At 25.0% G+C, this 15535-nt stretch overlaps 1 protein-coding gene across 5 annotated transcripts in view; it reads left to right on the top strand.

Annotated features, from left to right (window-relative positions):
* Positions 1-15535, top strand: part of LOC113555788 (aryl hydrocarbon receptor nuclear translocator homolog) — a 33856-nt gene that overhangs the window by 3268 nt on the left and 15053 nt on the right. For 2 of the 5 annotated variants that reach the window (XM_026960326.2, XM_026960324.2), the window contains exons 1-2: positions 7046-7590; positions 15130-15207. In XM_026960326.2, the coding sequence (XP_026816127.1) occupies positions 7409-7590; positions 15130-15207 (260 nt within the window). In that variant the 5' untranslated portion in view covers positions 7046-7408. Of the gene's footprint in view, positions 1-7044; positions 7591-15129; positions 15208-15535 lie in introns of those variants that run through there. The other 3 variants (XM_026960328.2, XM_026960327.2, XM_026960325.2) reach the window with 2 other exon arrangements.

Raw genomic sequence — 15535 nt, 5'->3', positions numbered from 1 at the left:
CCAATTGTTATAATTGACATTACTACAGTTTATTACCTTCTCTTAGTTTCAATTTTGTTGCTGGTTAATATACCCTATTATTACACAAGTAGTTTCATTGGCGTTCACCATCATTCACTTTTTTATATTCAAAAAAAGATTCACATTCTTTATTTTAAGAAGAGTATATATATTTAAAAATCATTATAAAACAGTAATTGGTATTATTCGATTTGGTATACTTAACTATTTTATTACCATATATATTCATAAAGCGGAAAGTAGGTAACTGCTATACAGTAAGTTGATCTTCAGTGTAATTCTACCATTTTTTCTTATTTTTTTCTAATTATTTTGAAAATATAAGACATTTTTTATTTTTAGCCGTTCAACTAGATGATCTAATTTAGTACCAGAAACCATACTTTAAGTTACAAACCTAAGCATTTTTTCACTTAGTAAAAGCTGATAAAGGTATATACAGACATAAAAAAAACACTGTTATTAAGTCAATACTTTCATTGCTCCATTCATAATCTAAAATTATGTATATAAATATTAAATTTCAAGTATTTAGTAAATTTGATTTATTTGTTGTTTTATGTACAAGTTGGTCTATTATTGATTTACACTTGTTTCATATTGCCTAATTTTTATTTTTTATGATAATTTTAATTTTCTCCATCAATTAATTTGAATGTATTTGCTATAATATATTAATATATTATACAATATTATACCTATATTTGTAGAGATATTATATTTAAGTAAATAACGAGGTATATAGAGTTTTAATTAAGTTAATATGACTTATATATATTGTAGTTCAAATAAAATTGAGTTGTATAGCATAGATATGTAATATTCTTAGGATAAAAAAAAGAATTAAGTTTTGAGAGTATTGTTGTTACTTTATAAATAAAAAAATTATCTTTATTTATCTTTCTGTTTTTTAATTATATAAAAAATATACCTAAGTATTTTGCATTTATTTTATTGAATTCTATTTAATTTTTTGTTTTAATCACTAGGCTAAAAAATATATATTAAATTGCATGTTTAAAAGTATGTGTGTAGCATTATAGCATTACATATAGTAATAGGCAATAGCCTATAAGAAAATTAAATTTGACAATTCTTAGTGTATATTGTTAGTTTTGATGGCAAACACACAACACGACTTTCTATACCTATCATATTTTGGATAACACAACACAAACAAAATCTTATGTTGCTTAGTTGAATGTGTTTGTTTATTAAACAATAGCGTTTCAGTAGATTATTGTTTTAATAACAAACTGTTGACAAACATACATCTATGATGTATTATTCGTTTTATGAACTGTGTTCAATTGATATCCATTTTAGTTACATCCCAAATAAGGAATATGGATTAAGTTTTATTATATAAGTGTAATGTTATTGTAAATATGTTTTGATCTGCAGTTAAAATAATTATATATTTGAATAGTATGATTGAATATAAATAGTTATTATTTATTAACTATTTATGATACATTTTCTATTAATCAAAAATATTAATTTATCATTTTTATTTATAAGTTGGCTTATTCAAATTTTTAAAAATGTTAGTTAGTAAATATAACAATACAAGTTTTAAAATTGTGTGTTTGTAGCTAATTAATTAATCAATTGCCTTATTTGTTTATTTAATTTGTGAACTTATTTTTTTCAGTATAAATATTCCAAATAATTTGGTCATATTTATATTCATACATTGGTAAATCCTTGGGAGGATTAGCTGACTTACACAACAGTTTCTCTAAATAACAACCCCTATTCTGACTAAACTTAATTTTTTTACTATATTTCATATATATCTATTATTGGACTACTACTGACCATAAACCATAAATGTAGTATTTTATTTTTAAAATTCATATTCTTACTAGAGGGTCAGCAATTTGTTTTTAAGAAGTTTATGATTCAAAAACATTTTATACTTTCTAAAAATAGAATAAATACTAATTGGATGCCAAGCCTTAAGTTTATTATTCTACGTTTATATAAAAAAAAAATAATGAAAAATTAAATATACAAAAAAAAATGTTTCTACCTGCAAAGACCGAAGAATCTATCAAAAACATATTTTCAAATTTGAACTCAATATTAGGTAAAGTGAAATATTTTTGGTGGTTCAGTTTTTTCCATCCATGAGTCCAAATATTGAATATATAAACTTATTTATTAGAAGACTAAAAACATATCTGTATTTACATATTAAATTAAAAGCGTTTATTTATTATATAAAATTTAAAAATCCTTATAATACTTTTACTGATTAAGACGATTAAGTACCTGTATTACATTTTAAAACAATGATATTATGTCATCATTCGTTGCATTCATAAAACAATTGTGAATAGAGCTTGGTTAAGATTGAGATTTTTGAAATTTCTTCAAAAACTAAAACATTTAATTATGAAATATTATATTGGTAGGTTTATTATAAATACGTTTCGAATCTCAGGACGCCATACCCGTATGTGTTGTCTATGTTTTACTATAATGTACATCATAATTAATTTGCGTTCAGCAAAACACATTTTGTGGTGTTAGCTTTAAGAGTAAATTAATTTATTATCAAATTTAAAGGTAAGAATATTATCTAGAAAATGACGTATGCTTTTATTGATATTATATTATTTTAAAGTGAGTTATAGCTATGTAAAAGTTTTAAAGTTGTAATATTTTAAATAGCTATAACGCCTGTAACTCACCTTTAAATGATAATATTAATGAATGAATGAAAGCATATGTCTTTTTCTAGATTATATTCTTATTTTTAAATTTGATAAAAGGTAAATTTACTCTAATATTAAATTTTACATCACAAGATGTGTTCTGCTGAACGCAAAATTTGTTATGATGTACGTTAGTAAGAGAGATAACACATGTGGGTATGGCGTCTTATTAATAATGATAACGGTTGTTGCTAATAACTAGTCGGTCATTTTTATTACATTAGTTGAAACTATGCTGATATTCTTTAAGTACTGTTGTTTTGTGTCATTTTCGAACTATATCCTTCTAATAGAAAAAGGTCGTTGTGCTATATGGTGTAGGTCTTGAGTTTACTTACCGTCTCTACCCCTTTTGCTTCATTAAAAAAAATAATTTCTACAATTACCTAAAAATGTCAACACTCACCAAGTTAACTAAATCATATTATTTTTATTTTAATTAAAAGTTTACCTGTTATTAAAATCCGCTTATCAATCAATTATCCTCTCGTACAGCCTCTACGTTGTCGTTTAAAATGAACCTAGTATAAAGATTTAATTTAATCCGTCGGGTGACATTGTCTAGTGATTTTCCAAGCTTATTTATTTACGCCATTCATATATTTAACCAATATTACATAATATATAGTACTTTATTTATGTCCCAATTTATGTATGTATATATATATTGTTTTATTATTACTCATATTTAATATAATAATAAAAAAAATGCAATATCGTTAAAATTTTAGTTTAAGTTTTAGATTTATACACAAAAATATTATGTCTATAAACTAAAAACTATTTTTCCAACAATAAATCTAAAAAAAAGTCAAAATCTATATATTTTATAAATAGCACAAAACGAGGTAAAATAATTTGTAAATTATACACATATACTACAGTAGTACAGTGTTTAAAAAATGATAATAAATATAATAGGTTTTGAACATTTTATATTCCTATTTGTTATTCATTTTTGAAAAAAAAAATAGTCTTATCAATTTATTGTAAAAATGCTTGTATCCCTATTTTTTCTTGTTTTTATTTAAATTGTTATGAAAATTATTAGGAATTTTCCTCTTATGACCATCCTAAGTTTACTACTTAAGCTTATTAAGATAAACAATTTTCACCAGAAACCACTTTTAAAGTTTAAAATAGAATCATTTTTACCACTCAAATTGGTAATAATCATAGATTTAAGATAGAAATTTAAATAATTACATTCATTGCTCCGTTTAAAATCTAAAATGAGACTTTAAAATCTATTTGAAAATATTCATTCTCTCCTTGGTTTACTAAATATATAGCATAACGTTCCAACAGTACGTCATTCACAAAAATATGTTTTAACTAAAATTAATAATATTTTATATGTATAATTCTGTATTTTGTCTATGAATAGTGTACAATTTATTATAGGTTGTATTATGATTTAATAATATGTCATTTCTTACGTTTTTATTTTTAACATAATAGATTTTAAAATTTGTGTGTAATATGGTTCGTATTTTTACGTTTTTTGTTGTACTTAAATATATAGTTTGTTTGTAAGTACATATATGTTTTATATATGTTTGTTATTTATTATGTAAAGCAAAGGATAATCGTTTGTTCAAAGTGTGGTACCTACATAGTTTTTCTACGGTTGATGAATATCTGATGAACGTGATGTACAGGGTCAATGATAAGATCTATTCGGTTATTTATAACTACCCAGTAAAAAATCTTTTGATGTTTTTAATAAATGTACAAGATATTAAAATACAAAACATGTCACCAGGTAAATATTAATAATGAAATACAAAAAATTTAATAAAAAAGGGGTTGGTATTGTTCTGGTATTATTAAAATATTCTTTTATAACATTTAAACCCATTTAAATATAATATAGTAATTGTTCTGTACATTTGTTAACTTGTCAGTTAAATCAATGACAGTATTAAGATTAAATAGTAATAGCCAAGTGAAATTTAAGAATATTTTATTATTTTTAATTTATATGAAAAAATCCATTAATTTTGATTTTCAATTATGGGTTAGATGAATCACGTTACCAAGACGTGTTTCTCAATTTTTTGGAAAAAAAATTATTATTATTATTGTAAAATATTAAGTTATTAAATGTATTATATTTTATATTATTAAAGAGACATTAGGTATTAAAATAAGATTCTCACGGATAGTGAAGTTCGTAGTTATCTTACTCGTTATCGTAAATATTGTGTGATGTAAACTGTATATAGAAAAAGTTAGATGAATTTGAGTTCTTGCCTTGCTTAACCTGTCTTTAATTTAATAATATTATTATATTACAAGGTTATTCAAATATATACCTATATACTACTATTCACTTAGTATATAATAATCAGTGGCGGTTCCAAAGGGGGGCGATTGGGGCGATCGCCCCCCCCCGTTCTCTCAAAAAAAATAGTTTAAGTCCCTGATTTTAGTTTTTGACGTAATTATACTTCAAGGGTAAAAAAATTATTGTGATATATTTTTTTATTACTATTATCTACTATAAAAAATATTTTTTTTGTGCTGTACGAGATTGTGGAAAGTAACATATTATGTATGTACCTAAATAAATACTTTATTAAAATTAATGTATGCCCCTGTTATCTTGGTCTGGATCCGCCCCTGATAATAATAAATACAATAATTCTTTTATTTATTATGTATGTACAATAATAATATTTAAAATGTTACCATTAATTATTTTATTATTTTAGTTGGCTATATTTATTAATAGAGACAATAGAGTAGCATACAATATTATATAAGGAATACCTTTAAATGTGTTAAATTCGATCAGCTGTTGTTTGTTGTATACTACATTTTTTTAATGTGAATATAATAATAGGTACTTCAGAACTTGGTCGATGTATATAAAACAATATCAAATCATGTATGTTTTGATTTAATAACCATTTTTTTGTACCGAATCTTAAATATATAACATAAGTATATAATAATTATTGTATAGTAACTGTAACAATATTATTAACTGATTTGATTTTAAATGTCCTGTCATTCACTAATCCATAAAATAATAACCGTTAGAAATTATTTGTGCTACATATGTTTAGTTCTCAGTTTTACTATATAAATAAGGATTAAAAAAAAAATACCTATGTTTTCGAAAGGAAACTATATATCATTTGGGATCCAGACATGACGCCCTGACAAGGATCTAATCTATTATTAAGTGTCAATGTGTCATATTGTACGGAATTAGGGGGAAATAGTATCAAATTTTAGTTCTTTAATATATAATATTCGTATAGTTTTTATTCATTCCAGACCATGTACTTTTTACTTTTCTAAGGTGTAATGTGCAGACTTTCAATAAATAAATATTGATTACAATAAGTGTATACATTGTGTTTTAAATGAATACATTAATATTATTTCATTGTTATAATTCATTCTTATTTTAAATGTCCTTATTATAAATAGCACAAAACTTATTAATAATTATACAAAAAAAAAAAAAATACATTTTTTAATATTTTTTAAGCTAAAGAATCATTGAAGACTATTATAAAAAAAATTGCTTGGTTACAACCCCGGTCGAAGAATGAAATTCGTAGAAATTGTTAGTATGTAAATGTCGTATGATCAAATATTTTTAAATTATTTAATAGTGTTAAATTGTATGATTTAAGCATTGTTTATTATATATTATATTGTAATCAATTAATATTCATAGAGTATTTTCTTTCTGCTAGTCGCAACTTAACTCGATTTCTTCGGAAAATTTGACATCCATATCATTGTGATAGAATTATAAGAATAATACAAATATAAAATATACTATTATTCCGTTAAACATCGTGATTGTCCAACTTTTGATATTTTCATCTATCAAATGTACAAAAGTACGTCATACTATACTTTCGGGAGTCGTCGACCCGTTCTCCCCTAGTGCAGTTGCGTATAATATACCTTAAATGCAAAGTACTGCTCGCCCTAATAAACGGTTCATTTTTTTATTTTATTTTTTACTTCCCTCCACGGTCTATTCCTATTCATCATCATGTACGATAAACCCGACACACAACACATTAACCGTGCGCGCTATCGGCGTTACCTAGCAATGCTTGTCGGAATCTTGTTTTTTCTTTAAGCATTTCCCCACGACCGTACTCTTGTGACGCGGTGGTGGGGAATGCCTCTCTTCAGTCCTCTCCATAATCCCCACCAGGACCGCCGACGCCGCACAACCCAGACCGTGTAATGCGTGTGTACCTGTGGCGATGGCGATGGCGGCGGCCGGCGGCGGCGACCGTGGTCGTCCGGTTCAGTCTTCAGCGTACTCCCGTCGTTTGCGTTTCTCGAGTTCGTGTCCCGGTGTCAGTCCACGTGCGTGCGTGTGTATAATATAGTTATATTTTTATAGCGTTCGTGTGTGTGTTAACGTCTCATCCTTCAGCTTTAGTGAAATAAGAAAATCTTTTATTTTTTTAGTTTTCGGTTTCGGCTTCTACTTATAAATATATATATATATATATTTGGTCGGTGTCGTTCGTTTCAGTAATTCCGTTGGTTTATTTTTTATGGTGTCTCGTGACATATATGTCGTCTCGGCGACGGCTTCCGGACGCGAAGACGTCGCGACCGCGGTGGTGTTATGAGCAACGGTTAGCGGCTACAACTACCGCTGTAGTAATAGCCGGATGTACGGATACGCTGGTCCGCCCCATTACGGGGCTGTTGAGTCCTCCGCGGGAGACTCGGGTGGTTATCTACAGCCAGGTCCCATACCTATGGCTATGGTCATGCCCATGCCGGCCGTATGTGAACCACCACCACCACCACCGCTTCAAATGCCTGACGAGGCGATACAGAAACGGAGGAGGTTTATTTTGATACTTATAATTATTATTAAATGATACAAAATATATAATATTATATTATTAAAGTTTTAACGGATTAAGAAATATATATACTCTAGTATAATAATATCTTATTTGAACTTTTTTATAACGACGGTGTAATAAATATGATTTAGATATATTATTTTACGATGATGTGATTTTACTTGTGTCGTTCCGTAATCTTTGCCCACTCGACAAATCCCCCACTTCGCTTTAAATACATTAGCGCGTGTAATTACTCATTAAAAACCATATTCTCTAGTATAATATAATAATAATAAAAAAAAATTATTCTTATGACCAGTTTGTTTAATATAATTGTTTTTTATGTAAACAGCGCCACGCTGGGTCACACAAGGCTTATCGCTATATTATAATATAAATATATGTTATAATATTATATTTGTTATGTTCTACAATTGGTCGATGTGGTCGGCACACCTGAGGTATATTAGTATGACGAAACTACTACCTGTTTTTATGTAGAAATCAACAAGATACCTTATGTCCTTATGAGCTATGACAATAGACCGTTATTTCTGTGGTAAAAACGGTGACGATTAGAAAACATACTAACATTACTAACTAGGTATTACAGTATTATAGTTTTAGGTACATTAATTTATAACATATTATTATAATACGCCTATTAGAATCTTTGTGTGCCGTACTGTTGTCAAGTTATATCAATATTGACTATATTATTATCTAATTGATTTCCTCCCATTCGTTTTAGCTACCCAATAATAATGATACACGTAACTTGCGTTTTCAAATGAATTAATTAGATATTTTTTGTATTGATATGGATGTATGTTTATATTAGATTCTTATATTTTATTAAGTTACTAGTAAACTTAAATATAATAATACATACAATTTAAACCACAACATTTTGTATTACACTTAAAATTTATAATTTTAGTGGTATCGTATTAATAGCTTATAAATATTATTGTTTTAGATTTAGAAAAATAAATCGAAATCTTAAGAGGATGCCAGCGTAGTTTTGTTGTTTCTCTCTAACCCACACGCAACATAGCAAATTGTACGTTCACAAAAATGACTATAACCATATTAATTTCTCAAATTAGAGTGAAGTGACCTATTATAAAATTTAAAATTAAGAAAATTATTTAGGGCATCTTACAAGCGTTTTATTATATTTTTATTTTAAAGCGAGTTATGAGTATTTAAAAATTGTAAATTTTTTATACATCTTAAAATCTCATAACTCGCTTTAAAAAAATATATAATAAAACGCCTATGAAATGCCCTAGATAATGTTCTTAATTTTAAATTTTATAATAGGTCATTTCACTCTAATTTGAGAAATTAATATGGTTATAATCATTTTTGTGATCGTAAAATTTGCTATGTTGCGCGTGGGTTAAAGAGAGATAACAAATACTACACTGGCATCCTCTTAACAATAGATTATCTGACATAGATATATTAGGTAGATTAGGAGGTATAGTTAATATTTTTAATTTATATCATATGGTAGTAAAAATATCGTTTTATTATACTTACCTAAAATAACAATATATTTTTCAGTATTCAGTTAGTACCACGATAAGAACACTTTTTAATATCGTAGTCTAAATTATAACATTGTAAACGATATAAATATTTTAACACACTGTGACACTGTTTGATGTTAGCAGCTTGTAAAAAAATAAATATTTTAATCAGTTGATTTTGTTTAACTAATGAGTAGTTTTGACTTACTAATTTATTGAATGCGTTTTGTTCTTACTTGTATTTATGGTAGTTAAATATACGCGCGGGCGAACGCGCGTGTATGTATTGTATAAGGTTAATGAATTAGAATGTTATCAGTCGGTGGTCTAGTAATATTGTTTTTACCCCATTGATTTTTTTAATCAGGCAATTAAAGTTTTTAACAATAATTTCATAAATTAAATTAAATTATCAATTATAAGCAATATATTATAATTAAAAATCAAAATGTATTCAAATATTTAAACAATACCCTTAGTATTATATTGTTAATGTTCTCTTTATAAAATTATATTCAGAAAAATATATCTCGTTGAGGACACTTTCACATTTTTATTTTCGTAACTTAAACAATAATATATTTGATATTATAATTTATCGTAATATTGGTCCATACGAATTAGAATTATTTCCGTTGTTTTATGGATCGTATAAATATTTCTTATTTAGAATATTTCGTAATTTAAGTCAGGAATGAAAAATTATTAATATTATATTTTATTTTCTGTTATGGAACAATACATAAGAACATATTAAACTTCGAAATAGAAATAATTTAAATATAAACATATTTATCTTTGTATTTATACCAATCACAATCTCGATGACGACCTATTTTTGTTTTATAAAATCACAGATTGTGTTTTACAATTACAATGTTTGATATAAAAATGCATTTTAACGAAATATATTTAATTAAAAATTAGTCCTTTATTATAAGATTTTTATTTAATAAAGTATTTAAAATCTTAATGTACCCGCTTTATATTTTATGTCATGACTCATAATGATACCTGACACCTGTAATGATTTATTTTTATTTACATGTTGACCGATTAAAGTTTTCCAATACAACGATCTTTGCTCCAGGATAATTTATTTAGATTTTTAGTGTTGAATGTATTCAGTCGTTTAAATACTAAAAAAAAAAAAAAAAAAAAAACAAATGCATGGGTGCTCATAACTTATTCAGGTGAATAAAGGTAGTTTAGGAAATACTTAACTTGAAAACTATGTATAGGTATATACCTGAATATTTATAATTATGTATTATTGCTTATAAACTATATAGCCATATAGATAAGTTTTTACTTTTGAATTCTAGGATTTCCTTAGAATTTTATTTTTACTCATAAAATGTTACCAAAAGACTAAAATATACTGAATTAATATATGAAACGAATCATAATTTATAAATGTTAAAATGTGTTGATATTAATAATTAAAATATTTTTTACTTAATAGCTAGTATTATTCCGTTGAATAATTATTGTTGAACAATTATTAGCAAAAAAAAAAAATTAACAAAATTAAAAAAAGTACATATTACAAGTTACATATATTTTATAAAATTAAAAAATATTTAAGTTAACCAGGATGTTGAATTCAGATTCCCGTTAATTTAAATACTAGGCCTTGCAGTAAATAGTGAAAAAATATTTAAAAGTTACATTTTTAATATAGAATTAAAATTATTTTTAATCACAAAAAACGTTAACAGACCGCTCATTATTTGATATTATTTTTATTATATTAGTAGTAATACCAATGACACAAATGCAAAAAAAGACGTATTTTTAAAAAATAATTTTTACCACAAATGTAATTCCTAACTTCCAATTTTTCTAACCTGACTTTATGTATGTTACTGAACATTACTACTTTTAAGGTTAAGAATAAAATATACTTATTATTTGACACAAAAGAAATTAAAATACAGTCTTGATCTTGAAGATTGAACATAAATTCAATGTGTAATGTATATACATACAATACTGTCTTATCACTTTATGTATAACATATAATTCATTACTTTGAGATTCACGATTTCAAATTTAAAAATTATTTATAAACTTTAATTAATTTCCTGAATTATGTATTTAAAAATTTTCATAAATACTAAGTAATGTCAGATATATGTGTTTTTGTCATTAGTAAAAATAGAAACTATTAATAATATTAACTATTACTAAAGTAACTTATTTTTCTATTTTTTTGTTTGATAAAATGTTGCTATATTTCCTTTTAATTTACTTATTATGTATACTTAACGATAAACAAATATATTTGCTCTTATTCCTGTAATATAAAGAAATTGAACCTCTATTGAGTATACTTTTAATTTGTTAACTGTTGATCTTTAGCAATTTTACTAACTGCTGTAATTAATAGCTTGTGCGATGATTATATAGTTATGTATGTTTTTAAAGTTCTAAATATTTATATTTTTGTTACATTTGTTATAGAAGGTTGGAAAATAATAATTAGTATACTAGAGCGGGTACTGCCATCGTAGTACCTATAAAGAAAAAAAAGATTTTAATTTTGTTTAGTTATTTTTATATGGTTAATTATGAATAGACTTATTAATTTATAATGTATCAATCATAAATATATACAGTCTTCCAAATTTCGAACGACGGAAATGGTTGGAATTATGTTATTGGTTCTTAAGCGATCCTCGCCATTATTATTACACATGATTTGGAAAACCAAATTAATTTGATATAATATATATATATATATATTATGTATATATAGTATGTTCCAAAACTACTGTGTCATTCTAAACATCCGCGATATATATTTTTTTTTTATCAAAAATTATACTAACTTTAAAATTGGTAGTTTCTTATTGATTTCTGTTGAAAACATGCATTTAAATATATTGTTTTGCCGTCGAGATACTTAAGGACCTAAAGTTTAATAATTGATGTAATAACATAAAATAAAAGATAAACCATTGTTTAATAATATTAAAAAGCAATATCATTATAAATTTTAATCGAATAATTAATGATAATAGCTAGTACTATGTATTGTATACCTAACTATCTTATATAACAGACTCAATAATACACATGAACAATAATTCTAAATATGTTTTCGATTTTAAAACGAAAAATAACTCGCATCCTATAATATAATATTATATTTTAATTGTTTATTTAATTATTATTATTAGATGTACATTTTTATGGTTATCATTTATTTATATTTGGTGTAAATTATAACATTTTTATATTTTATAAATATATATTTAGTTGATTTGTCAGGTTACCTTTTTAAATAAAACTTTTGATTGGCTTTCATAAGAAAAAAACAACTTAAAATATAAAAATTCGTATTAATTATTCGTTGCGTTAAATTTCTTTTTAACTTATCAGTTTTTTCGAAGGTAATATTAAATATATATATATAAATAATAGTCTATACAGAATATTATAATGCCTTTCACGTGTGGAATGTTGTAAACCAGTAACTATGTAACTATGTATATAATCCAAAAACAATACAGTTTTCATCTAGATTAATGGTACCAAAATCGGAGCTTAATTGCCCTTTATCAAACAAACACGTACCGGGCACACGTGTATCACTAATATTATTTAATAATTGATCGATATCATCAACAAACAACTAACACTATAGTATGAATATTTCTATAAGTTGCATTCATTGCTGGAAAAAAATATTTATATATTTATACATATTTTCAAATTTATTTAAATTCTTAAAAAAAACTAGATATATTTAGGTCGTGTTATTATCTATTTAACTATCATTTTATAAAATTACGGCAGGTATAGGTACTACCTAATTAATTGTATAATCGCAGAATCTTTATTTATTCTGTGTTACAACTAGTCAACTACTAATGTGTCGCAATTAAATTGATCACTATGTTCTAAGTATTATTTCCTTTAATCCTTCTAGATTCTAGTTACTATGTAATAAACTAATTAGTTTATAAATATTATATGTATTATGAACATAAATAACGTTAACAACGTAAATGTGCACTAATATAATTTTTAATAAAATTATTGATTTAAATAATTTTGACTTTTGAGACTAGCACATTTATAATCAGCTAATTTATAAATGTAATTGAACTTAAATAACGTATATTATTGAGTAATACAATTATTAAATATTAAAAACTATTATACATTATACATGTTATACTATCATAATATATGTATATGGTCAGTTTTAAAATATTTAAAATTAACGTAATTCAAATATAAATGGTTAAGAAATGTTAAACTGAATTAAAATATTGTCAAAACAATTTTTTTTTAAATCTATTAGAAGTATAAGTACTTTAAACTTTTTTATAGCTGTAGTAAACAAGTCGTTAAAAAAAGAAAGAAAAATGTACTATAATACACCCATAATAGATACCTATTTTATTGAACATTGAACCACAATAATTTATCAATACTTAGATTGATGTACCGCATTTGACACGCCTTCGAGCGCGGGCCTAGTAGTGGTGATGACGCGAGGAGCCCGAAGAGGACAACGAACACTATACCACATTAGTTCCGCCGTATCCTCTGCACCGCGCATTAGCCAATAGTTTTTCTCACTTCACACATGCGTTAGTGTCACAGAATTCTATATCGTCTTCAGAATCAAATAATATGGTTACAAACGTATTGCAAAATTATTAATTTCAGAAAAATCTGTTTCTTGTAAAATCCTTTGTAAAAATAGTAGAATTTGACTTGACCTTCGTCCATATATCAAAGTCACCATTTCCTCGGCATGAGGTCTGATAGCCAGGTGTTCTATACTACAGGTGTCCCTTACCCTCGCAGACAATCGGGCCCCGGACATTTTTTTTATCGTATTGACCTAAAAATGAAATCGCTCCTAACATTCCAATAATACAACAATAAGAAGTAATGTACCGAAAGGAAACGATTGTTAAATGAAAATAGTTTAAAGGTATCTCGGAACTTAGAGATTCTTTCTTGTAATTAGCATAACAATGTACTATGCCATAGGGATAATAATAATTTTTCAATAAACTAAATAACATAAAATGATCCTTCATAATTTGTTTGTAATGTTATACAATTTATTATTTTCTTTGTATGATATGATTAATCTTGTTTCATATTCTCAGAATAGTGAAAATTCTTTGAATTTAGTATAGCATATACACAATGTTTCCATTGTTGAATGAAAAAGAATTCTAGCAAAAAAGTATCCAATGAAACTCGTATTATAATAATACTAAGCTTACCGCTTAATAATACTGTATATAAAATAATAAATAATAATATAGAATATGTTATTTATGTTCATCTAGTTTTAATATAGAATGGTACCTACTTTATGGGTTATTTATTTAAAATTGCTTCTCCATTTTTATTAATTTTGAATTTTGACTTTATGATTTGTTTTAATTTGTATGGAAACATTTAAGTTCTATACTACAGGTACATACTATTTTCAAATGTTTCATAACCACCACTTCGAAAATGTTACATTTTAAAAATGCATGATTAATTAAGTTTGGAATGTGAAGAAAATGATCATCTTTCAAATTGTAATTACTTAATTTTCTAATAAATTATTTTTAATGTGATTTAAGTGTTGAATCCTGAAAACTGTCTAACCTATATATATAAATAAATTTTATATTATTCTTGATTAATTGCACTTCTTATACAATGGTTGTAGGTTATATAATTGCATAAATGTATAGTCAGAAACAGTTTTTATTGACAAAAAAAAAAAATAAAAAAAAATATTTTAATTGTTAATATATATTATCTATATATATAGTAATATTTATTTTCTTATATTTTGAGCAAGAAGATTCCCTCCCCAATATATAAAATATAAAAAAGATGATTACATACCTAAGCTACTATAATTATTACCATTCATATCTAAATTAAGAATTAAATTACCTAATATAATATATGTATCTAATAAGGTATTACATTTATTTTAAAGTACTAATTATTTTGTTTTAGATCCGATGAAGAGGATTCTAGTCAGAAATATTCTAGAATGGAAGATGATAATATCCAAGACAAAGAAAGATTTGCCAGGTGAGTGTTTAACAAAATTGGTCAATATAAATAAGATGCTTTTATTTTGATTATAAGTTATTTTTCATGTATAATTTATAATATTAGTGTATACTATAAAATATTAATTAATAGCAACTTTCATGAAAGTTACTTAGTGTTAAAAATATAAAAATTGATTCAAATGTAAATCAATGTAAAATAATTAATATAACGGTTATCAGTTATTTTAAGGGGAAATAATTTGTTTTTCAATTTCTCTAAATTAAAAATTGTTGTGGTATCAGTTTTAGTATTTTTAATTTAAAACTACAGTCTAACAAATAATTAACTTCAGTGAGCGTGGCAT

The sequence above is a fragment of the Rhopalosiphum maidis genome, chromosome 1, assembly GCF_003676215.2.
Source record: "Rhopalosiphum maidis isolate BTI-1 chromosome 1, ASM367621v3, whole genome shotgun sequence".
In the NCBI taxonomy this organism is placed as follows: domain Eukaryota; kingdom Metazoa; phylum Arthropoda; class Insecta; order Hemiptera; family Aphididae; genus Rhopalosiphum; species Rhopalosiphum maidis.
The sequence above is the reverse complement of the archived record's forward strand: the minus strand, read 5'-3'. Positions and strand labels throughout refer to the sequence as shown.